Source organism: Gallinula chloropus (assembly GCF_964237585.1).
Source record: "Gallinula chloropus genome assembly, chromosome: 19".
Lineage (NCBI taxonomy): Eukaryota > Metazoa > Chordata > Aves > Gruiformes > Rallidae > Gallinula > Gallinula chloropus.
Window position 1 is genome coordinate 4,013,239 of NC_140104.1, and position 26,952 is coordinate 4,040,190.

General features: G+C 39.2%; 1 protein-coding gene across 3 annotated transcripts in view; it reads right to left on the minus strand.

Moving 5' to 3' along the window:
- The window catches only part of BCAS3 (BCAS3 microtubule associated cell migration factor), a gene marked incomplete at its 5' end in the record, with an annotated part of 348,271 nt that overhangs the window by 307,744 nt on the left and 13,575 nt on the right, over positions 1–26,952 (minus strand). For all 3 annotated transcript variants that reach the window (XM_084273336.1, XM_084273335.1, XM_084273334.1), the window contains 2 exons: positions 16,029–16,101; positions 24,821–24,902. In XM_084273336.1, the coding sequence (XP_084129462.1) occupies positions 16,029–16,101; positions 24,821–24,902 (155 nt within the window). The remainder of the gene's footprint in view (positions 1–16,028; positions 16,102–24,820; positions 24,903–26,952) is intronic.

A 26,952-nucleotide genomic window follows, 5' to 3' on the forward strand; every position in this document is an offset into this window, starting at 1 on the left:
CAGAAGCCAGAAAGAAAGTAGAAGCACATGAATTGAGCAATAAAAGATGTGCAACAGGGCTGCAAAGGCTAGAACCAGCTTGCTAGCACAGAGCTGCAGCACTACGCAGCTTTTCTAGACCCTTTCTAACCTCCACTGAATGACTCCTAATTCCCCATCTTCTTGAAACAAGGAATCAGGGGAAGTCAGACTCAATTGCAGTGTTCCCTTTACATTCGTGAAGTTAAAAATCTAGACTGATTCCTGGATATAGCTTTCAAAAGCCAAGAATCTCAACTCCTTTCAAACTCATTATTTAAGAAGACTTTGATCCCAGAAGCAGAGGATGAACGCCTTTCCGTTCTCCCACAACATTTCAACCACATGTGTTATTATTTCATTACTCTGCTGTGGTATCACAGAGCAGGCAGATTTACACCAAGCAAGATGCCCCACTTAAATACACAAAAAATTACTGTGTTCAGTAAGACAATGCATGGTTAACGACAAACATCCTGGAGTCCTTTGCAGAGTATTTACTTATTGCAGAAACTTTTACTTTGGCATAACACTTCATTCTTAACAGTTTTCTTCACTGAATTATGAAACAAAACACCAAATTTTCAAAGTGACACCACCTATGAGAAGGAACAAAAGTAACATCTAATGTAACCAGTGTACATAATCTAAATTTCAGCTACAATACCAGGAGTATCCAAACTACAACTGACCACCACCAAAGCCACCACTGATCGCAAGATGGAGCCCCACAAACTTGACTATTGGAAGCTCTCAAAACGTTAGAATTTATTCCTGAAACAGAGACAGATGGGGTAACCTTAGAGCAATGAACATTCGTTTCCTCAGAAGATCATACAGACACTGTTGGGAAATGTGCTTGAAAAACTCAATGGTCTCTCCTAGGCTGTGCTAGCAATAACATTCAACAGGGAGCTAAAAAAGAACAGGGAGACTTCTAGGGAAGTGCTTCTTCTGACAAACTGGAGGTTCATGCAAGTCTCATCAATGAGAAGGGCTCTAACCATACTGCAGTGCAGCAGTGATGATTGTGTAAAGGGGAGAGATTACAACAGGAAGGTGGAAACATCAGGGTTCTCAGTCTGGTAATGACATTAGGTCTGTCACAAATAAAATTCTCATAAATCACCCCCACAGTTGACGATCATTTTTTTGTTACATATCCTGGCTGGTCAAGTTGTTGCTTAACACAGAAACGCCAGCAACTTCTTTAAAGGCAACAGCCACAAACTCACTAAGAGTTTCAAAGCATCGGCATTAATAAACACACAGAGTCAGGCTCTTCTTTAGTCTTCTATTTGAGTGCTGCAGTGCAGGGACAGGAGGAAAATAACAGATGCCTTGTACAGCTGGCACTTGGCTACATCTGTGCTTATGCATAAGGACATGACTATCACCTCTTCGCAGATTTGCTAGCTCTGAGTCAGTATTTATAAACACTCTGTGTAAAATGTTTGCATACAATCATACTGTGCAAAACACACTTCTTATATGGGAGGAAGAAAAAAAAGGAGAAGACTGATGGAACCAACATGAGGCCAAAACTTCCTGTGCCTAGGAAGGTTTTACTTTGCTGCTCATGAGTGTTTTCTTTCCTCCCTGCTGCCTCTCCCCACTCTGGCACACAATGAACACCATCCTCCTCAGAGGAAAAGGACATCAAGGGCAGAATGGCCTTAGCAGTCCAGAAAGGAAAAAAAAATAAAGAGATTTTGAGAGATGTAGAAGTGAAATAAAGCTTTTCCTGAAAAAGCTGCCCACCAAGCCTTCATAAGGCGTTCTTGCTGTGAGGCTTTTCCCAGTTAATTGTGGCCAGAAGCTGTTGGGCCACCACAGTGCATCACTGGGTACTTTATACCACCTCCCAAAAGTTAGGGCCAAGACCTTTTGAAAAAGAGATCCAGGGACGCATCACCACCTACCTTACCCTTTTTTTGCTCTGCATGTACACATCATAAGCTTGATGAGATAGTGATGTCACTTAGAACAATGACAGAATACCCTCTCTGGTATTTCATATACGGGGAAGAAAAGCAAAACCAGAGAACACAGTACAGAGCTCATTAATCTTATACTGGAAAAATTCCTTCCTGAACCTTGACACTTGAAAGTTGAAGCATGAGATTTGATTATGATCTTTCTAGCAATAATGTTAGCACGTTGAGACCACAAAGGCAATTCTGTTCTCCTCAAGGCCCCTGAAGAAGGTTTGTTCAGATTAACAGATTTCAATACTAGAAGGATCATCTTCTCTTTCCAGGCCATGTGCAAAACGTCCTAGAAGCTCAAAGAAATTATTTTTTAGCAGGCAACCTAATCTTGTCTTAAAAGACTTCAAGCAACAATGAGTCCTCTATTTTTACAGAAAGTTGTTCCAACATCTAGATCATTTTATTTTTATGAAATTACTTGTTATTGCAAGCTGGGATTTGTACATACTCTGCTTTTCAGCTTTCACGTCTCTCCCAACAACACAAAAAGCCCATTGCACTCAGTTACTTCTGCTTAAGTCAGTAAGCACCCAGAGCCACCCAGACACTAACTCATCTGCAACAAGGCAAAAAAGACTTCTAAGCCTTAAGTTTGCAAGGTTTCATTTCTAGCCCTAGCACATCTTCACAGTCCTCCTCTGAGGCCCCTTCAGCACCTCAGTATTCTCATCTTCTCTCTGAAGGATGCACACAATGAAAACTTGAAAAAAATCCCCAAAACCTCAAGGACTGCATTATTTATTCCTTAAACACCACTGCAGGAAAAAGCTTTCCTTAAGACTTTAACATTCAACATCAAGATTTTCCACAATAAAAGCTTGAAAACTCAACTCCAAGTCATTTTCTTGATTTCCTTCACGGTACTTAGCAGATTCATTCAAAATTCAGAAAAGCAGAGTAAGATTTCAGAGAAAGTGACACTTCTCCAAAATGTGCGTGTAGCAGAGAAACACAAAGCAGCAGAGACATTTTAAGTGTACCACAAATTGCAAAAAAACATGGAAGCACTTACTTTTAAAGAAGAAAAACCTGCCCCAATCTTAGACACGTGTTACTAAATCTAATCCTTTAAATACAAGGGAGGAAATTACTTGATACAGCACTAAAATATTGGTGTGAAATACCAAGAGATACAAACTTCACTCTTGTACCTTTCCTCAAATATTTTGATCAAGTCTTTCAGCATCCTAAAAATGTTCTGTCTTACCCTCTCACCTCACCACCCTTGTAGTCCCACAAGCATGTAACCTAAATATATTTTCAAGAAGTCACCAACTCCACAGAAATCATTCTGTCACAGGTAAACTAGAAGCCTGAGCTTGAACACAAAATAAAGAGACATAGAAAAAGAAAACCACATCGTTTGGAAAACCACATAATTCGCCCACGTGTGGGAAGGAAAAAAGATGTGCCATGGGATTGTGCCAAAACGACCACTGGACAGAAAGCAGCCCCCGTTGGTCTGTGTGTGCAATATGCAAGTCAGCCACCAACTTTCTGAACAAAGGGAACAGATAAAAGGTGAAGTGATGTGCATTGGCTCCGTTTTCCAGACAGGCAGAGATGCAAGGACCTGGGGACTGATATACCCCTCTTTTCGAGGTACTTGGAATATACTTAAAGCACTTTTAAATCAATTTTTATATAAAAGAGCTATGGCAAAAGAGACCTACCTAAAGCAAAACATTTACAGCAGCACAGCTCTGGGAGAGGTTTTCCTAAAAAGCCAGTTAGTTTCAAGCCAGGCGACTGCCGTGCTGCTCACTCCTATGCTCTCCCTATGGCTAGCTGAGGTCACAAACCAGTAGCTGGAATGCACTGATGCTGAGGAGAAAAAATAAATTGCTGTCCACACATATTTCAGTCCCTCTTCTCTTACACATTACACGCCTCAGTTGCAGTCAGATCCTATTTTTATTTTTTTTAAATGAAAAAAGTTCACCTTATTTCCTACTGGCTTCCAAACTGACTGCTTTCCCACTGTTTTATCCCTCTTTGTGGGTTCACTACCTGGTATTTGCTGGGGGGCTGTATACCTAACACTCCACGTGAAGCTGTTCTCATTACCACCCCAAGAATCAGTTGTCAAGTGCTGCTGGTAAGTGCCAAGGCCAGCACTCCCCTCGAGGAGATCAAGTGCATCCACTTACCATAACAATAGAGCATAACCTACATTCTACACACATACAGGGACCACAAACAGCAGAAGACCTCCCAATTCAAAAGGGTTACTACCCAAAAAGCCCTACAGGAAGAACACAGGCAGGTAAGGAAAGAAAAACCTCAGGGTACTGTGCTGCATTGATAATGGAGCAAGATGCTGGTAGGCAGAGTTTGATACGGACCCATCACATCATCACTTTAGGAGACACTACAGAAGTCTCATACCTGTGGAATAGAGCTGCCAGCCCAATTTTAAAGTTCAGATCTGAAAATTTCACACAAGTTTCAAACACTCTAAGTACTGTGGGCCAAATCTGCAGTTATGTTGAACTGTGTAGCTCCAGATGTTGTGAATTCTTTTTATAAAGTGTCAAAAAAGCCCTCAGTTACAAGCAACATACAGAAACTCTTCCCCCTTAAGAACATTCCACCTTGTTGATAAGTACAAAGTAATGACATATGAGAACAGAGAAGAAATAATCTATTATCAGCAAATTCATCTGGAAATTAATACAGCTTTCTGTAAGAAAAAACCTGTGTGTTACTCTTCTACTGCCACACTGCACTGCATCTGTTTTACACAATACATAAAAACACTCAAAGAAACACTTCTAAAAGAAAACAGAAAGCACATACCAGATTTTGAACTGTTCTGAGTTTAATTTGAAAGTGCAGCCATACTTACAGCTATACTTATGCTACCAAGCAGGAAAAGAGAGAAAGATGGGAACAGAGCTTTAAAATAAAATGGATGTCTACATAAAAGCTACCTAAAGTTGGAGTTTGTTTGGGTTTTATCTTGGTTTTGGGGTTTTTTTTTTCCAATCCAATGAAGAAAATAACATTAAAACCAGCCTGATGGCTGTAGGGAAATCTACCACTCTATAAATATACTTTGCACATTTATTTAACCCCCTAAACTGGTATAAAGATTAATTAATTGTTCCTAACATTTAATGTAAATGTTCAACCATCAAAATAAGTATCATTATGTTAAAGGTGTTTCTGTAGACAAAGAGCATTAACTCCCTCATCAAAAATACTTTCCATCCTGAGTTTATCGGTGACACACCACAGCTCCCTGCATCGCACGCGTGCCCTTATGCTGAGCTCGATGTTCAAGCGTTTTCAGGATGTGCACTCAGGGAACTTCGTGGTGTTTTTCTTGCACAACAACTAAAAATGGACAGACATGGATTCCAGCTGTCCCCTCCTAAACAGGGCTGTACTGAACCATGGGTGAAGGCAAGCCCTTTCTACTCTCTGGTTTGTGCAGCATCATACACTCGCCTTGGGAGTGTATGGTGGATGCTGGCAAAAACAGCCTCTCTGCAGCCTCGGTGACAGCCCACCCAGTTTCCAAAGTTCACCATCACTCTGCCAGCAGCAACCAATATCCATAGAGTGCCTGTCATGCAGGGCCAGGAAAACACTCAGTTATTGAGCAAGCTGATAATTCTAGGTTAAATAATTTAAGATCCAAAGCTTCATTTCAGGCTGCTACAGGGCAACGCAGGGTAACACTGCCTCTCCGCACATCACTGTCCTCTGCAACTTCGTGTGAGCACTGGGTGCCACTGCTGACACAACAAGGTGACTCTCCATCGCCTTCAGTAGATCATACAACAGGCAAAACTCGTGACCAACTACAAAACAAAAACCACCCTGGGGCTGTATGGGAGAAGAATCTGAGAATACAAAGTCTGCCCACAGCCCTGGAACATATGTATTGACCTGAGGACAGTCATGGATTTTTTCAGTTCTGATTGCTTTCAGCAACCTTTAAGCCCACTTTTGCCCAAGCAAATCAACAGCTCCTTTGCTGCCTACCTGTAGTCCTGATGTTGGAAAGACTGTGTTGGACATCAATGAGGGGAGGAAAATTTAAGACTAGGTTTTATCAACATAGTGGTATTATGTTAACAGATACTCCAATAACTGTACCATCAGACAAAATAAAAGGGAGAAGGAATCCTTCAAAACACTAAAATGCTTAGCAACCTCCAAATTACTCCTCAGTTTTGGCAGCAGATGGCTCTTCCCCCGTTCTGCATTACCAGCAGTATGTAAGATGTTTCTAACTATTGTGTTTTCCACCCATAACAACATTACTCATTCTTGTCATCAGAAGAGGCTTCCTAGATTTGTTTTGGGGTTGGTTTTTTTTTTTTAACATTTCAAAATGCATGAAGCTAAATAAAGCCATACAACAGCCTACAACCCACCTTTATGTACCGCAGCATGTTGTATTACATTGCTCCATCCTACGGCATGTGGCATGCCTGTCGCTGAAGTGTAAAATATAGCACAAGCTGGCTTCTCAGCTGCGGCAGGCTTCTGCGGCGAGACTGGAGTGTGACACACTTTCCACTTCACTGAGACATCCCACATGTTACAAAACATAGCTGTCCCATCATATTTCGAGTTAGTTAATATAGGAAGATTAGTGGCATCTCAAGAGATTTGTTTATCTACAAGGCTTACTTGAGCAAGGCTATCACTGAGGAAAAGTACATCTGGAGCTCCACTTTTCACATCAGAATCATTTTTTTTCTGGTATATTCTGGACTAGATTTCATTCTGGTGTGTAACCAAACCATCCTTTTACACAAGGGTTATGAAGTTGCACTGCCTATCCTTGATTGATCCATGAAGATATGTTTAACTGGAAAAGCTTCTGCAAATCTTGGAGAGCGTGAGCCAAGATTAACTTCTGGATAGAATACATCTGCATTTCTGTCACACCTCCTTCAAAGATCAGTACCTCCATAAACAGCTGATTAAACTTACAATCTGGTAGATTTATATCCTTCAAAAACATAGAGTGAAATAAATTTAAGAGTTGTCTTATCCTTCTTCTTAGGTCAAATGAAGCAGAGTTCACCACTGAAACACCCATGCAATGCATACTGCAATAAATGCTACACCCATCTTCAAGACCATACGAGATGGATAACAACCAAAAGTGTATGTACACTAACACTATAACTGAGGCGTTATTTGTCACATTTATCAAAGCCAGAATCAAATAATATTTAATAAAGCTAAAATCAATCTGAATCAAAAGTCAACAGAACTCCTGAAGTGCACTATAAAGCTTCTTCAAAAATACACACCAAATCTTTGCTCAGCTGTTGTCAGTGCTCTGTCCCTCTGCATCTGTCCATTAAGGGTCCCAGCCTGATTGTGACTGAAAACTCAATAACCAATATTTAAAAGGTGGGTTTACCTGCCTCTGTTAACACAGCAGAAGCATTATGAAGGACCAAATACTTTATCCTGTTGATTCTTGTAACAAGATTCTTCAGAATCTTTTTATTTTTCCTTTTCTGAGCTTTGCCTTATGATGAATGGTTTTGACAGGCCCTTCAACAACTTCTCAACTCACATGTATCCACCACCAAAGGCCAAATTAAGCAAGCGGCCCCACACCCACCTGCCCCACTACCCCAAACCCCACGCAAAACCACTCTTTGGATTCAACATTAAAAACAAATCCCTGTACCAATCTGTGGCATCTGCAATAGGTTTGCCACTGGTGTGGTTAACAACAGAAGCAGAAACTAATGGCATCGTGTAACACTTCATCACCTCCATCCTAAGTAGCCTCTCTGGCTCAGATTGCACAACAAGGCATCTTTTAGTTGCTCACAAGTCTACTAAAGCCTAATTGTTTATGTGCTACCATATAGCTCAAACTGCAGTCTTTGTAAAGCTTGAAAATGATTCCATTTCCAAGAAAGACTCAGAGGGTTTTAGAGTGCAGAGGACCCAAGCTGAGCAGAGGTAAGCTTGGGTTAAGGCACCTGAAAAGCACTGTGAACAGCAAAAACCTCTCTGGGGTTCTGGTCACATCAGGCAGACCAAAACCCTCATAAGTGCCCATTAATTGTGTTCTGATGCATCCTACTTGATGCAATTTATGACTTGACATAGCAGGCCATGATCTTCAGACATGCAGAATTTTCACCTGTAACTGAACATATCACCCAGTCAGGACTTAAAGAAAGAAGGGCTTAAACAAGGTTGTTCAGTTGCTTTTTTTAAAAGGACACACCTTACAGCTTTTCCAGAGAAGGAGCTGTTTAAATCTCTACCTTGAAGAAAAATATGCCATCTTTTGCATTTTAAGTTATCTGTAAATTTAAAAATTTAAAGCTATCAAAATATATTCATTCTGCTTAAAAAAAGAAATCAGACTGGAATTAGAGAAAAGGAGTAATTATCTTTTTTTTTTTTAGTGGCCTTCACTTATTGTATTTTAATTGTCCTTTTCCACACTTCAGAGGTTTAAAAGAATCTGATCCATCCATGATTGCTCGGGCTTGACAACATCCCTTGACTTTCCCTCTGCATATTAAATATTATCGATGGAAAGAAAGAAAAGAGAAAGGAGGACTCCAGAGAGAGATGCTGTAAGAGAGAAAAGGGCATAGAGTAACAGATGCAAAGTTCCAATACTGTCAAGTTGTAGTGAATTACTCAAGTGGCAGCAATTGTGTAACAATACAGATAGAAGGGCTGTAACTTAATGCAGTTAATAATTAGCTGCTCAGACCACGAGCACGAAGTGACAGCTGTTATTTAGGAAAAAAAGCATATTAAAGAGCATCTTTTTTGATTTGTTTGAGAGCTCGTTATCCGACAGTGTTGGTGTCCTCAGAAAAAAAAAGAGAGAGAAATTTCAGGACAGTTTAAGTGGTTAAGTATTTTGCAATGTACTTTAAATCCTTCTCACAGTATAACACATCGAAATACCCCTAAACCATACAAGAAAAGAAAGTATAATCCTCAACTGTTCTCTAGGCCTATGTCACATTGATTTATAACAGTTATTTCTAAGACAGACAAAAACACACAGATGCAAACAATTACTCTATTTTTGTAGGCAACAAGTGAGGTGGGTGGTAACTGAGAAATTTTGAAAAATCCTGTCACAATATTCCGTTTTTTCTTAAGTAACCCTCATCACACAACAAACGCTCGCCACATCAGAGACTTTCCAGGGCCTGAAGGGCCGCTTTGATTCCAGACCGCTGCAGGCATTAGCGGGGACGTAATTAGGGTAAAAAGTTCAACCACAGTTCCATGTCTAGAGTGCTGCCAGAAATAAATTTCCTCTCATTCACTGGTTTCTACTGTACCCTCCCTGAGAAACATATTGAAAACACATTTATCTTTGTAGAGTTTGTTCCTCTTCTAATTAACTTTATAGCGTTTACAGTATTTAATAATTTAAAGTGGAATTTAAAGTGGCCCTGGAACCAGCAGCTTTGCCTGTAATGGTGCTGTGCATCATCTTTTCCCTGTGGTGCTTCTTCTGACAAGTTACCCAAGGAAGGTATGTGCTCCAGCTGGTTGGGTCTGGCTGTGCATTTCGCAAACGGCTACTTCCTTCCCTCCATCTCCTCCCCGCATCCTTACATGGATGGGGTGGGTGTGGGGGGGGTGGAACAGCAGTAAAATCAAACTATGCCTCAGCTCGGAAATCTGCTCTCCCAAACCTCCCTGTGCTATCCCAAAGATCTCTTAGAAAAGGTTTATCTCTTTACAGCTTAATAAATCAAAGCTTTAGAAGGTCAAAACTACCCATAGTTCTCACCAACCGGTCAAAGTTTGACCCCAAATACTCATTTTCCTCTCTCCAGTTTTGATCCAAGATTAACAGTTTATTATAGTTCAAAGGTTAGTTCTTACCCCAGCTCACTCAGACAAACATTTGGTATAGCAGAACACCAGATCTTTCCTACTCTCAGTATTTACACTACCTTATTGCATTAAAGCTGCATCTCCCGGCATTTTAATCCAGAAGAAAACTCAGAGTCACCAAAACAACCTTACTTCAACACTGCAAAAACAGTTGAAGTGCCTTAATGTAATTATAGATCTTTTTTTCTTCTAATTTGTGTCTGGGATCTGAAGAGCTCTTTTTAAGATCAAGAACGTCGCCATCTCCAGCATATAACACAATAATCAAATCCAACATCTCTAAAAGGAATTTAAACTACTTGGTTCAGGGGTGGCATCTCTCAGGATCTTAACAGCTACCACACAACCTGTTGAGGCTAAACTGGTTTTTCCTGCAATAAGGAGTGAGGATAATGTTTTTCATCTGCTGGAGCGGAAGGAAATCTTTGCAAGGCAGCTGATAGGACGGGGCTTTGCAGTTAATGATGCTTTACAGTTTTTCTACAGTACAAGAGCCTTTGGGACTCAATTCCCTCAAAGATAACAGAAAGCTCTACCCAACTTAAAAGGTTTTATTACACTTTTTAGAACAAAAATAAATTAAATTTGCTCCCTAGAAATTTAACTCCTACATCCTTGATAGTCCTACAACAAAATACAGCTGGGGAGGATAAAAACCACAGGGCCAAACTTCGTGGAGTCTTCGCTACAAGGCCACAAATGTTTAATGAACTTCATGAAATCTATTTCACAGCATCAAATACAATTGAAAATCATAACCATCTGTCCACCCCATTTTTATGTGGGATTTGAAAACCAAACCAAACAGGCTGTATTTTACCTTGGGTGGCTCCACCCTTTGCACATTCAACTGCACGATTCAGCCCCTGGCAGAGCCAGGTGAAGCCACAGCACCACTGGGTTCCCAATGGCATTCCAAACTATTCCCAGGAGAGTTACTCAGAGCAACCTGAGAGCTGCAAATAAGAACTTCGTTCATCACAGCTCGTTTCCTTCTCTTGGGTGATCCTTCCAGAAAGCTTTGCTGTTTGTCTCTGACAAATCATTTCACAGCTAGCTAATTTTAAACATTAAGAGCCACAGACACTTCAAACTGGACACTGGATTTTAGCCTTAGCTAGTTCCTTTGCCAGATAAGGAATGTGATTTTAAAATATTAATGCAAGCAGACATTAACACTTTATTTGTTTCTATTCTTACCCATCTAGAGCTTTCTACCTAAACCTTAGCACGCCCACAAACACATTCCCAAGTTCAACTTGTGTTAAGGTTAGTAGGTTTTAATCTACAGTAGCCACATTAATAAAATCATGCTTCCTGAAAATCTGCTGCCAATTGATTTGCCTTGTAAACTGATCAGCAGGGGAAAAAAACACTAGCTAGCCAAACTTCAGACATTTTGTTTGCTCCAACTAGTTCTTCTTTAACTTGCCCTCACTTCCCTTCTCCTCCCATGATTAAAATATTTACTTCTTGATTCCCATGACCTTAAATGACCTCCATCCAATTCTTCAGATCACCCCAAATTTTCCATCACTTGACATGATTAATGTTTTCTAAAAATATATATGCTAGAAACCCAGCACATGCCACAGGCTGGCTGCACAGGTTACAGACCAAGCTCCTTCACTCTCCAGAACAGACAAGATTGGAAGATCTACTGGCCTCAGACTCTTATTTAATAAATCTTCTGTAACTAATCTTTCCATTAGCTGTATTCATATTGTTAGCTGATTAGCACCCATACCTACATAAGACTTGGGCATAAATTCCTCTTCTTTTATACATCTATATTTGGCTATTTGGACAAAGGACAAGTCCATCAAATTGTGAAAGACTTTTTCTGAGGACTGGGGTGCACAGCAGAGAGATCTTCAAAATTCCTCCACCCCCCCCTCCCCACCATCTCCTGCTCAATGATGCATTAACAGGTCTAATGCCTACCCTGCTGCCAGCCCACAGCTGTACTGACAGTCCTTTAGCAACTGTGGTACGCATTTCATCACAAGAACTTGTCCCCTTAGTGAATAAGGAAAGCAACAAGAAAAGGAGAACAAGAGTTTGGCAACTCATAATTAAGTTTGATGGGATAAACACTTGAGTCATCAGAACAGTGGGCATTTGAGGAAAGAGAGATACTGTGTTTAAAGGATTTAAAGTGTTCTGTACTCAGAAGAGATGGTTTCATATGTAAGACACAGCAAAATTCCTCATCTCTGGCTTCCTTGACTCCCTCTCTTAGCACCTACATATGCTGTAGTTTTTTCTCTTCCTGTCCTGGTCACTTCTGTTTTGCTAGCTTTCTTGTTACTTTTATTAACTGGTTTAATTTTATTGCAATAGACAATTTCCCCTTAAACATCTCTAGTAACTAAAATAAAGCATTTGCTTATAAAGCAGGTATCAGTACATTTACATTTGACCTGAACAAAAAGCATGTCTAGTGTATTTTGGACCTTTCTGATGTATCTGAAGGTGTTCTATGGATCCAATATATTCCAAATAACTGTTTCAACAACCCATATGGTGAAAACAGGAATATACCTCCATCTAACACAACTGGTCTTACCCAGATGCTTTAAACCAGGTAGCTCATGGCTGCACACATCCACCAGCCCTACCATGCAGCTTTGCCACACCACCACTACTTGTTTTGAAGGGGGGTGTGTCTGGAAGTTTCCCTGTTCTCTTTACCAATTACTAATCTGGATGTTTCACCACCCAGAGAATTCATTAATACGTAACAAACCCCATCAATCCCTTCTGCATGTGTATGAAGATTTGTTTATCTTCTCACCAAGAACAAAGCCAGCAGGACTCTACAGGACTCCCCAGAAACAAGATTTATGCAGATGTTCTTTCCCTTTTGGTTTTCCTTTAATTTGCAAATCTTGTAATCTAAGACCGAAGTTGACTGAACCAACATCTAAACCAGCACAGTAGTATCAGCCAAAAAACACAATCTGTTTCCCATTTATGTGTCAAGACTGCATCCTTTTTTGGGGGCCGTGAAAACTATTGTTTTGAAAAGATTATATAGTGAAACCATGCTAGACATTGCAGTCGTGTTACTAGACGGAAAATTTGACTTTTAAAATACAAAAACGTGTGGACCAAAAGCCAGTCAGGAACTCAGACACAAAGCAAAAGTTTGGGAAACACCAATTTCATCTTCCCTGGTGAAACACTCGCTGAGGGGAACACATGGATTTGGGTTACTGGCACATCTCTCACTACACAGTTTTTACATCAAGCAGGTGCTGGAAATAAATTTCAAAGTGTAAAGGTTCAAATTTTAGATACACTATTTTTTTAAGCAGGTTCTCAAGTGTGGCTGTCACAAAGAAGATTTGAAATTAAGAAGCATTAAACTGTTAAGATTGTAACACTGATATTCAAAGGAATGTAATTTTTATCAGCATATATTATTATATATTATATCCATGACTACTGTGTTAGGCTACATTGCAAAAGAGATGCAACCCACATGCCAAGTTACTCAGCAGTCGATTTCTAAGTTAATATGTCGTTAAATCTGTGGGAGTCACACTAACAATTAACAAGGTATTTGTATTTTTAGATTTGTCAAAAAATCTTTAATTCAGTAAAGTGACTGGGGTTCTCCAGGGTAAACAAATGTATTTCTATGTTACCAAAGAGATCAAATGAAAAAAAGAAAAATCAGGAATGAAACATAAATGCAAATATTATTTTGAATAAAGTGCTTTTATACCCATCTTTGTTTCATAACAGAGGAAAGAAGTCCTAATGCATCATCATAGAAAAAATTATTCATTAATTTCTTTCCACTGAAGCACATGGTACACTAGAGGGACAGCAAAAAAGAACCAAAGTTACTTCACATAAGTAGATATTTTTGAAGTTATTAATTCATGGCTCCTTGAAAATTCTTTGGATACCCGACTGACCAATGTCCTACATTACAAAGAATACCTTTTTATCATATTTCCCTCATTACAGTGTATTTACTTAACAGCCCAAGGAAAAGAGAAGAATTTCCTGATGGTAACCACTAATGCAGACTAGTGGTCAGAACCAGGAAATCCCAGCTCCTAACTTGAACGTGTCAATATCTCATTGTTGTAGTCCTAAAAGATAAAATACTATTATGTGACAGGGCAGTGGATCTAAAAAAAAAAATCCAGATACTACCAGATTTGTATTAATTTAATGGTTAAATATATTTAAGTCTTAAAACACTCATGTAATTATCATACCTGTTGAATTAGAAGTTTGAGGACATAACCTCCCAAGTAGGTGAGGATATGGCTTTAGTGAAAATCAAGTGCTTTGGAATAAATGCTCTGGAATAAATGTAGTATTTTCTTCAATTATATGATTAAACAAGGTGTTTTATCTGTCCACAGCCATTAAGATATAGTAAATGATGTTAAGCCCAAAGCCTCAACTTAAGGCTAGAACTCAAATGGTGATTCAGGCTCAGAGTCCTTGCATAACACAGCTTTCTTAATGTTCTAAAGATTCTTCCACATGCATAAAAACCACACTAGAAATGTAATCCAATGGTCTATGAACACAGCAGAAGAAAAAACAGGTACGATACTTGAGCCAATTCAAAAGGACAGTGACTGCAGTTAAGGGCAAGCCATCAAAAAGAACTTGTAACCTGAAAGCTACTGACAAAACAGGTGATTTGCAAGGATTCCTTCAAAAATAACTTGCAATGAGCATTAAATGTAGAAAAGGGTGTCAGAATTTCTTGTGGAGCAAACCAGGTGTTCATTAAGTGAGTGAACACAAGCCCGGAGCAGTGTCTCCTTTTTTAAATTACATGCTAGTCCTCTAGTCGCAGCAGAAAGCCTGACTTAAGATCTTCTTACTTAGCCCATATTTAGCTACTGATAGGTAGTAACATAATTCTGGCCATTCATTTTGAAAACACACGAGCTTTTTTTTTTGTAGCAAAGCAGCAACTACCAATAATCTTTGGCCTATTTCCCATTAACTGAGCAATACGATTAATTACACAGTGAAAGTATCAGTCCTTGTAGTTTGTCATTTCTTAGACAACTCAGCTACTAAAGCAAAGGTATGAAGGAGAGATTTTTTTTTCCCATCCAACAAATCATTTACATATATAAATACACTGTCTGGATTAAGACAGCAACTTCCACAAGAGCAATATTGGCATCTCCAGTTATATGTACTCTTAGAAAAAGTTATTTGTGAGATGACACACACTTACAGGGCAGGGGAAAATAAAGGGGACAGGTCACTACAAACAATTTTGCAAGTTGTAAAGATATGAACAGAAAGCCATTTCACTTCTTTGCCCTAAGTATTTTCTGCTTTACTCATTTAAAGCAGGTAACTAACATTCCAGTTGAACATGGTAACAATACATACAAACCTACATAGACTTGATCCACACCCCAGTGATTAAATTCTTAATCGAAATAGGTGTGGTAAAGCATTAGTCTTGCCACTGTAAGAAGATTTACTTTAACTGTTTAACCCTTGAATTGCTGTGTAGGACATTGATTACCCATGAAAAGCAAATATTATATTGTAGGTAGAGATACAAATCCATTGCATCATCTGAACCAACAGAGGAAACGGACATCAAATACCTTAGGGCCCTCTTTTAGAAGAGGGGTGATACATCAATACTGTCCAGAGAGTACAAGACATGACTGTTAGCTTATCTTCCTAACTCAAATAACTACATTTAACATTTATTTTGCTAATAAACAGTGAATGGCTGTAACAAGGAATTTGCTTGCTGCTTATAACTCACTTGGTATATAACTGCTCCTTGAAAGCCTCTTTTAACCACTTTAAGACACAAAGATTGCTTTGGATACTTCTCAATAATATGTGATGATGATTAATATCAGAAAAGGCTAATCAAAGTTGTGATTACATTGAGAACAAAATAAACTTGAAATATGTCTTCATCTATTCTGTATCAAGAGCCTCTCGTTTTTATTCTTTAAAAAGCTTATGTCAGAGGCAAATATATACTGACACACTGAAAAAAACTTTATAAGCAGCGTTACTGCACGAGCAAGGAGGGAATAGAGCTTTTAAGATGCAATCTACTGGGTGCTTTTAGATGACGTTGTAGTTTATGTATAAGCCTTTATTCACAAAAAACATTCTTACCCAGAAGATCCAATGCTTTTGCACACACCAAGAAGAGGTCGCTTCTCAGAGAAATTATCGCATTTCTGAGCACCTAAGAGGGAAAACAAAGAAAAGGCAAATTGGTATGTACTGTCTGTGTTACCTTCCAAAGCTCAGGTGTGCACATTGTGGGGGCCCAACATGCCATCCACCCATCGAGCAGACATCGAATACATAACTCGAAACTCACAGCCCATACGTGATTAGGGATAGAAATCCAAGTTACAGGCAGAGTAACAAACGCTGGAAGAACTGTTCTTGGAAAGAGATGGCAGTAAGTACTGAAACGAGCAGCAAAATCTGGCCAGGGTTTTGGAGTTACTTTCTAGTCACTTCAGCAGGGGTTAAGGATTCTCTAACTAGAAACACTTGCTCACTTTTCATTGCTCGGTTCAAGTTGCCTGCGATGGGGCTGTCACCAGCTCCGCGTGGATTTCAAACACTGCTTTCCAATTTATTCTACTGATGTTGAAGTGGAATCTACAATTGTTGACCATGAGAGCACAGCCTGAGAGCAGCCCAGCACACAGCCATGCTGACAGCCTATGCCCCATGCCCAAGAAAACACCAGATTAAATTCAAAACACTCTTCAGTAAGTTCTGCCCCGGAGAGATTGAAGCCTTTAAGAACAGCAGCATCCAGCAGCTCCCAGCGAGACCTGGGCTGTGCCTGCTGTTTGCCCCAAGTGAAAATATGGCTAAGACCACATCCCATCTAGATTCCAGGCTTGCTTCACTAGGCAACACCAGCCCAGCCCCAGCATTTGGTAGGAGCCTGTCCTCTGCTGTAGTTGAGCTGCTGAGACAGTGCTGCCTGCCCTGGGATCCAGGCACTGGGATCCAACTAAAGCAGCATTGCACCTTCCCAACCTGCAGTCACACCTTCCCTCCAGAACCAGGCTGCTTATATATGCCCCACTCCTTCATACCAGGTTTTAAAAGTTTTGAAAACTTTGCCTTATTGCTATGTAAACAGAAATAGAACTAAAATAAAAAGGTCAAACACGTCTCTTTCCTACTTGTGAACACTGTTTACTAAATTCCAGGGTATGTTTCTACCCAACTTCAGCAGTAGAAAAACAGCCAACAATAACAACGTTGCTGAACTTCCCCCATTTTCTTTCAACCTTTGCCTTTTTAATTATCTATCCATAGGTATGTACGTGTGTGGTAAATAATGGAATTATTTTTTTCCCTCCATTATACACCAAACCCTTTGATCTATAAAGAAAATTAGTGATACAGCCCATTCACAATTTAATTCTCAAATGCTGGTGTACTGCACTAAATCAATTATTCAGAAAGCCGCAACAATTAACAATATATATGTTCACATAACAGTCTCTGTTAATTATTAATAACCCAGGTACATGCATTTAATTTGTAACAAAAACTGTTCAGTACTCTCATCTGTACAAGGATAAGTCTTCCCTCCTACACATTTGGGTATTTATAAAGTCAAATGGGTCACATCAATAATTTCTCCATCAACAATAGCTTTACAAGTAACCTAAAACAGCCAAATGTATTTTTCTTTTCTTCCTATTATTTCAAGGGCTTTTGTGAGTCATACCTGTACTGTACGTACTGACCTGTAAATTGATAAATGAAATGTACAGTCTTCTTAATCTGGCAACCAATTTGTCTCCTTCAATCCAAGTAACAGATGAACTCTGTTTGTTTCTGCTCCCTTAGCTGGTCTCTCAGCATCAAGGGCTAAATGCTGACTACCATGAGTTCTGACATTGATTTGAGCAGGGCCAGGATTTGGCCTTCAGTGTTTAGCTACACCGTGGTTTGTTCTACTTTTAAACTAGATATATGCATTAGAGATATGAATTCACATGTTTCTTTATGGTCTAGTTTGAAGCTTAATGACAAGGAAGGGGGAGCAAGGGGAAGAAAGGTGGTGGGGAGTAAGAGGAAACAGCAGCACAAAACCAGAGTACCAGATTTTAATACCCATGATGCAGCTTTGCAAAATTTGTACAATAGGTGCTTAAACTTCTGAGTCCAGACTGTGATGACCAAAATCCTCATTAAAAAAAAATAGAATTAAAAAAAAATCCATTTTCTACTTCAAACATATACTTCCAGAATGTAAATATTAATACTGGAGAAAAGGATCATTATTTTGAGGACTCCGCAGAGCATTAAATCAGGTTAATAGCGATCCCATTCATGAGATTGCAAAGAGCGACATGTGCTGTTCTCTGCAATGCTTAATGGAGTCAGCAACCCTTTCTAGTCCTGTGGTGAGATTTAATCTTCCAAGTTATGGTGGATTAATTTTTATCTGTAAAATCGTGTTTATTTGCATGTGCGATACGCTGACGTTGTGCACACCTGCTCCACACAGTGTTTAACAAAATGCAGCAGGATGATGGAAATGAAAAACAGCTAGCTAAATCCCTCAAAAAGTATTGAAATCCTGTTGCAAAGTCTTTTTCTTAAACTCCTTTTATTCTAAATCCTTTTAATTCTGTCATATAACACTACAGCATTTATAAAAAGCTGAAAATCCTGACAAATCACACAATTAAAGTAATGAAAACTGTCCTTCCTGCCAACAAGGCACCACCTTATCTACAGCCCCATTTAGCTAAATGATGTATGTTGGGTTTTGTTGTTTTGGGGTTGTTTTTTTTAAATAAATCTAACTTCAGTTACTATACTTAAAACTGGGGAAAAGAAAAAAATCTGTGGCTAAATGAAATTTCATACAAATCAACGTTGGGAACTTTATGAAGTCAAAAGGTTATCCACACAAGCTCAAAGCAGCTTATGTGCTGTACTTCTGATGAAGCTGTGAATAGATCCCTCTCCAGCCTGCTAAGGCCCCTCAATAATGCCAATCATGAAAGTCCCAGCAGCACACGTTCCCAAGGAATGGAGATGAAACCCCCGAGATTGTCACAGGAACTCCAAACTATGCAAAGCACCCTCAGCTCCCTTGAGTAACAGACACACCGCAGAAATGTCAAATCCTGACCTCTTTAGCAGTAGCATATATGCACAATGGAGTATATTTTTTCTGGTAAGGAATGTGATCAACAGAATTACATCACAGTGGTTCAATAATGCAGTGCACCTCCCATTCAGCTAAACCCCTCTTACTTCTACCTTTTGCTTGCAAATCAGTGTTGTGGCTGTGGTTCTGCCCCACATTGGGGCAGCAGCTGACCAATACCTGGAAAAACACCAGGCCACAGGGCTGGCATTCACCACACATAGTTTGTACTCCCTGTTCTGCTTCTTCCTTTCAGAAGGAAAGCTAACAACGAAATATTTCTGAGGATTTCTTAGTCGCTACCATTTTGGGCCTGTTCTCTTACTGAACACAAATGCAAAAAAGCACGTGTGCTACTTGAGACAGAAGTAAAGAGGCTTGAGTCAGTCCTAAAAATAGCGTGTGAATTCTTTGCTCAGCTTCAGGGTAGCATCTCTAAACGCTCCATTTCCTGCACAGATAAGCTCTAACCACATTACTCAATACCATGCCTGATCCCCGGTGGTGCTGTGACTGCTGTCCTCATCCCAGAACTTCAGGTACTCCTTCAGCATTTATGTTCTAGACCACAAGCATTATATTATTCTATCTCCGTAATCCCCAGCATCACCCAGATATGTCAAGGACCTGATACAGCACCTAGAGCATCATACCCACTTCTTACATACCCCAAAAGTTATCACCCTAGAACTTCCTCCAACTCCAGCTGATTTCTTTATCTAATACCTTCTGGGCCAGCTCCACCCTCCCATTTCTGAAATCAAAAGCAAAGGTGGCTGGAGAACATTATCTTGGCAGTTCTGTCAAAGAGACAGAGCTATGTATCTTTATAGAAAGCCAGTTGTTCTTCTGCAGAGCACCATGGTTTTAATTCTCTATGTAGCTTCTATATGAAAAAGCCCCACAAAAACATACCCTAAAAGATGACCTTGAAGCATTTGCTAGAGATTAATGTTTCTAGAGTCACACATTAATGGAAGACAGATAAAAATACTTTAGTTTGTATCTTACTAAACAAACTTAAGAGACAGTCTAATATGGTGAAAGTTTAAGCTCCAATAGTCTAAAACATTGATGTGATGTGGGCAGGACTGAAATGGTGGCACACGGGTCAGCGCACACAGCTTCAAAGAAATTAGTATTTTTAAATGCTGCGCTCCAAAAGCCTTCCCTCTGCTATCTATAAACTGCTGTGCTTGAGAATTCTGTTCTGTAATTTCTGTAATACACACACATTAACATCCATTATACCACGACAACCCACATAACAGTTATAAAACACCAGAACTTAAATGCACACCTGCACACCAATCCAACCCACTGCTTGTTCAGCGCGAAGGGCCTGCTCCTCTGCTACAGACACTGTGCAATTATTTCAGCCTTCAGGGACCTAAAACCACTGAGCCACCCAAGTGGCTGAACATATACGAAGTTCGCATCTGCCTTCCTTCAGAAAGCAGCCTAAATAGTACAGCTCTTTTAAGTATACCTGCATATAATGCTGAGTTAGCTTTTGAGGTTCAAATTTTATTTAACCGACATCAAAGATGTAAGCAGGACAGGACAGAGATAAATCTGCTGCAAAATTTAAACTTTCAAGAGTTTTACATGGGCAGCTAGCCTGCATCTCAATTTCAGCTCTTGACGTTAATTTTAGCTTTCAACCCTTCATCCACAGAGTTCCCTTGGTTTATAATTGTTTTCAACATAGTACCTCGGATTTCTTCCTTGTATTTCCTTCCATATTTGCCTTTTTTTTTTGCCTAAGCATTCAAATTCAGTGAGAGATGTAGCACTATTATATCATCTTTTCTGCAAGCAGCATAATCTAGAAAATGGCAATAAATTAATTCAGTTCAGTGGAGGAATTTATTTTCTATAATGCTGAGGCATGGAAATAGGTTTTGCAGACAATGCCTGATCTGAACTTCAACACACCAGCCTGCCACCGTGTACCCTTTAACCACAAATAAAGCACATGTGATGTTACTTGTGCAGCTTTTCCTTGTTTCCTGATCGACTTCTAAACTATGCATGCTTAGAGAAAAAAGCCCTAAGCAATATTCTTAATGTTTCTATTAAAAAACAAACCAAACACCTTATATATAATTATAATGGAAAGGCTGATCAGAACAGAAGCAGAACAGAGAAATGCAGGAATATCCAAGATGGAATAGCCAGCACACAGAACTCAAACTCCGTATCATTTTGCTTCTGCAAGTCTGCGTTCTCACAGGGAGCTACCCCAGAAAAACGAGAAAGGCATCAGCTAAAGGAAGTGGTGAAAAATTAGAAAACATGTTGAACAAAGAACATGACTAATTAGGTTAGTGTGGCTAAATAGAGCCATTAGGTATTGGGTGAGAGGAAGCCCAATGCGGAGTAACTTGAGTAGCGGTGAGGACATCGTGAATTGGAATCATGTAAAATGGAGGAGGAGGAGGGAGTAAATACAGCCTGATTTTAGCTCCATCCTCTCACTATCGTTAACAACAATCACGTTACCAACCATAGTTTCCTCTCTGCAGACAGCAGTAGCTAAATTTCACTGGCAGAGCTCCAGCTTTGCTTTGTTGCTGCCACTTAATATTTTCTCCCTCCTAATAATCACAAAGTCGCATCAATTTGTTTTCAAACACAGCTTTGCATGCTTGTTTTATCTGAAGAGACAGAGAAATCCAGAGCCCAGCAAACCAGGCACCTGAATACATATAAATAAGTACTAAACTCAATCACAGCATACAGATTTGAAAGTGAAGAAGAGCTATGCCAGTTAAAAAGCCGTGCCAACCAGATGGCTCAGCAGATAATGCAGCATGTGGCACGCAAAGTGCCAGGACTTGGTATTCTTATTTTGAAGACTGACAGCATCCAGACAGAGATGTTCTCATATTCTGAGTGCTAGCTGTACAACTTGATCTCTTCTATTAAGCACAAAATTTGGTCACAGTGTAAACCCTCCATCTCCAGAACAGCTGTTTATATGGCAAGCTGTAGAAAATAACCAAAGCTCTGTCTCCTGTTGAAGGCAACAGCAGATATTCTCTGTTCACAGAGAAGAGCTAATATCTACATTTTTTCAGTGTTATTTACATTAATCTCTCCATTCTTTACGGACATGTTATCTAGGCTGCAGACCAGCCATGCCACGGACACAGAGACATCAAAGTGCTGCATTGCTGGGCCAGGTCAGGTCTTGCCTGGTTTGTTAGCTCAGACAAAACCCTGCACGAACACTGTGGTATAGCTGCCAGGTCAGAACAGTTCCAGGAGCCATTTAACTGCTCTAGCATGGCACCGAGCCTGAACTAATAAACCTCACCGGATCCGAGCTGGCAGCGTGCAAGGCCAGCTCCAGATACAGCACCACGTTCCTGCTACTAGGACCACTTATAACCTGCTAAATCAGATTTGAGGAGGTCTCCTTTGCAATAAGCCTGCATGGAATAAGCCTGCATGAAATAAGCCTTCTGAAACAATGTTTTATTATGTTACAAAGCACATGATGCAGCAGAGGATCTTAACATCAAAGGACCACAGTATTTTAACGAAATAGTTGACAAACTATTAAGTTCTGCTACTGTGAAGCCACCAAGTCAAAACCACGAGCTTCCCTTTCACACCTGGGAATGAGCTTCTTATCGCAAACTAAGATCCGTTCCTAGGAACGTGCCAAATCCATCCACCAAGAGAGTCCTATTCTCAGTAATTCCCTTTTTGCAGCTTTACAGTAAAACAGTGTTTGAGCCTACTGATGGTAATCAGCTTCTCCTTTACAAATTCCTTTTATTTTACTCAGAATCATTAAAGCTCATGTGTTAGTTATCTAAGGCCTCTTATTACAGCTTTACTTTTATCTGATTCCAGATACTGGTCAATGATACATTCATGTACTTTTAATCAAAGATTTATTTAAACCAAGCTATGTAAAAAGAGACCAAAACATGTTTTTAAAAGCTTTGACTTAATTTAATATGAGCTAATTTGAATAGTTTTCTAATGTAACAACTATCATTGTCAGATGCTAAATATATGCAACCTAGAGACTGAAAGTGCTAGAAGGAGTTTGTAAGTGTAACTTATTCAACTGAAAACCAGAAAGCCCTATTTTGCCACCAGAAAAAAAACAAACAACAGAACTTAAAGATTCTCCAATTAATTTACTTCATTTTTATTTACACTTCTTTCTCCTCTTTCTCCCTTTGAGGGGGAAGGGCACAGACATCCACTCCTTAATGATACATGTAACAAACACTAACTCCTTGGGAATCACTCAGTGCTTCTAGAAAGAGAGTAGGAGGCAAGTGCTTGAGAAGTATTTTGTTTTAAATTACTTTATAACAGTGTTACAGAACCACATAGACTTTGTATATTGCTCTGCTCAGGAAATTGCTGAGAATATAAAATACATCCATTAAACCTTTAAGTTTCTTCACTTACTTTCTCCAAAACACTCAAAACCATTATAATTTGCTATTTTTATAATTAAGTTTTTTGCTATATTTTTAGTTCGCTAATTAGCTTATAATACACTAGTAAAATCTGTAATCCAGCAGGATCCCAAACTGTCTCAGTCACACTAGAAGTACATTCCTTTCATCCCCAAAGGGAAACACAGCAACCAATGCAAACTAGAAGTGCTCCTGGGCAGCTGCATCTCCAAAGCCCTAGTTACAGGGACAGGGGATAAGCAAAATGTGACCGAAACACACACAAGTGCCAGGACAGCAGCATACCTTTTAGGCCTTTCAGAAGTCAACAATCAGATTTCATGTTTAGATTGAACAGTGACATTTTTTAAAAGGGATTTGTTTATGCACAGTTGCTTAAAATTTGCAGCAAGCTCTTCCAGGGGCTTAGCTCAGCATTGCTAAAACAATCCCGTTTAACTAACTAAGCAGCTTGTCTTAGAAATTGATAAAAGCATCTTTAAGCAGCAAGAGAGAGGAGGTGCCTATCAAGGGATCATGACAAATGCTCAACCAGTCAGACTGTTTAAATCAAGTTTATGTAAAATAAGCAGAAAGGGAATAGAGTGGAAGCTCATACCACCCCAAAACCCAAATTCCATTTTCTTGTTACTTTTACTGGGGTGGAAAAGCAGCCTATTTTATAAAGGTCACAAAAAGCCACAATTGCTAAACTTAACGGACAGTAGAGTGCTTACATAATTTCACAGCTTAGAAAATACTTGATATTTTATTCATAAACAAAAAATCAGAAAAGGAAATTTCTTTTCTTGCTCTTCTTACGTACGTTGTTTCGGTTCTGCACGGGTAACACAAACATACACAAACAGCATTTAAAGAGTGTAAGAGTTTAGAAGGGCATTTCCTTATGAGCAAACTTTAATACACACTTGTTTTTAATAAACAACAATAATTTCTAGATCTGCTGCTATCAGCCTTGCTATAAAAAGTATATTCAATATTGTTTTACAGTACTAAAATATTGGTAACAAATATTTCCAAATGAAATAATTAACATCTCTGGACTGATCTCTGAGCAGAGATATATCTAGATACCCTCTAAACTACAAAGGAAGCAGCATCAAAGCTAAAATCTGAAGATGAAACAGGAGAAAGCACTGGATTACAGAGTAGGAATAAAAACCCATAATACTTGTAGAAAGCTATTATAAAGGTGAGAGTTTAAAGTGAATGGACGAATCTACATAACAGGTTATAGCAATGATTTGGGCAATGATCTGTGAAAAACAAAGAGTTCTGTTTAATTATGAACCACATAAATGTATACTTACTGATTTGTGGAGCTGGTAAAATCCGTGCAGCTCGAACCGGACCGTGGCGGACAGAGAAGAGCTCTTGAGCTTCACCACTGATCTGCAAAACACACAAATTATAAACATACAGTGTAAACGATATTTGCACTTTAAAAATATATATTTTTATTAGGTAAGAAAGCAGGTAAAAACACGTTGTACAAAAGGTAGGTAAGATTAAAATTTGGTAAGGCATTGCCTTTCTAACCAATCATCCATGGCCTCTCTAAATGAGAATATCTTTGAAGTCTTGAATAACACAAACTACCTCAATAAAGCTGGTCTGCCTCTAGAAGTATGTGCCTCAGACTGTGTGAATAAGACACCAGCACTGCCCACTATTAATGAAAATACATGTTTTTAAAAGAGAAAGAAAAAGACTTAAAAGCTGACTGATGAAAAAAGTTAACAAAAATTGAAGGAATCTGGAACTCACTTACTCTATACAGCGTAAGTTTCAAGGAAAAATGCTAACTAACCCCTGATGGAGAGCAGCAAACCTCCATGGTGAAAGATCAGAGAATCTGATGTACTGATGCATTCCTTACTCTCCAGGTGTGAAAATGATGTTTAAAACTAGCAGGTCAAACTAATTAAGTTTGTCACTAATGGCAATCTTGAAAAGATTAAACCAGAAGCAGTTAGGAAGAATTTCCAGACTTCCTGTAGATGGGCAGTCAGAACACATTCTCATAACTGCCTGGTAACGGATCCGATACGGAACGTCAAACTTCAGGAAAATGGCAAACACTATGAAGCTCATTTCCAAATAACCAACAACTTAAAACAGATGTAATGAGACTAAGAACGAAGCCAACATGTTGGCATTAAGTTTTGCCAAACAAGCAGTTTACAATATCAGAAGTGAATACACTTTGGAAAGAGGTTCTTATGAATCAAGAAACCATAAATCCAAGTTAGCTTTTTGAAATGTCATTTCATAGCTGTTCCCATTTCGTTCCATGCTTCAGATCACACATTCAGAAACAGCTAAAATTCTATTCCTGTTTGACCAACAAATCATAAGTACAGTACTTCAGACTCTCAGCTCACTTCCAACCTTAACAAGCCCCTCTATTCATTATCACGGCTTCACATAACGTGGGCAAAACAAAACCTGCCCCACCAAAGCACAAGTCTTTCCTAAGATTCCTTTGAAATCACTCCTGAATACAGAGACAACCCATGGTTCTGTAAACAGCAAGTAAACACAGAGCTAAGTGAACCTAGAATAACACCCAAGCTCCATAAATTTGGGGAAATAACATTTGCTGCCATTTCAGTTTCACAGGCAGCTTGCAGCTCCGCGTTGGTCTGAATCAATATTGCTGTCAATGATGCGATCAGAATTATTCCTGACAGACATAACAGTTTAAAAACTGGAATCAATATGAGAATTAATCCCATAGCTCTTATTTTATTAGTCAGATGTTCCAATCATAGTGGATTCTTCTCTTCTAGCTAGCAGCATTATCTGCACATCATACAACACTACAGTACTCCAGCTTTTGCAAAACAAGTTTATTTCTCCCTCTGGAACAGATCGAGGCCTCTGCTCGGCCAAGCTTGCTGACCAAATTCTATGCAAGACAAAAGAATGATGATCAGAAATCAACTCAGTAAAGGTTTGCTGATTTATTTAAATTTTTAACAGATCTTGCGTTTGGAAGACAGTGTGGAAAAAAAAAAACCCAACAACTGAATCCAAAAAGGACAGCTTGGAAAAAAGTAGAGCTCAGGTAAGGAGGAAAATAGATGAAAAAAAAAAAAACAGATGACAAGAGATGAAGACAGCAGCATGTTTTCTCTCCATTGGAACACACATGGCTCTATGAAAAGGGAAAGGAGGAAATGGAGAAGAAAAATATAAGGCTTTGGAGTTATTATTATTGGCAATTAAGGATTTTTTTCCCCAAAATCATGAAAATGCTATTTCACATGTGTATGCACACCAAAGGCCATGAATGAACTAGCATAACAAAAGCATGGAAGAAGTGATTCACATAAAATAACCCAACCCAACACAGACACCTCCTCCTTCCTTTTAACTATGCCAGCACATCAGCTCTAACTCCAATCTACTTCAAATGAAGTTATAGTCCCAAAAGTAA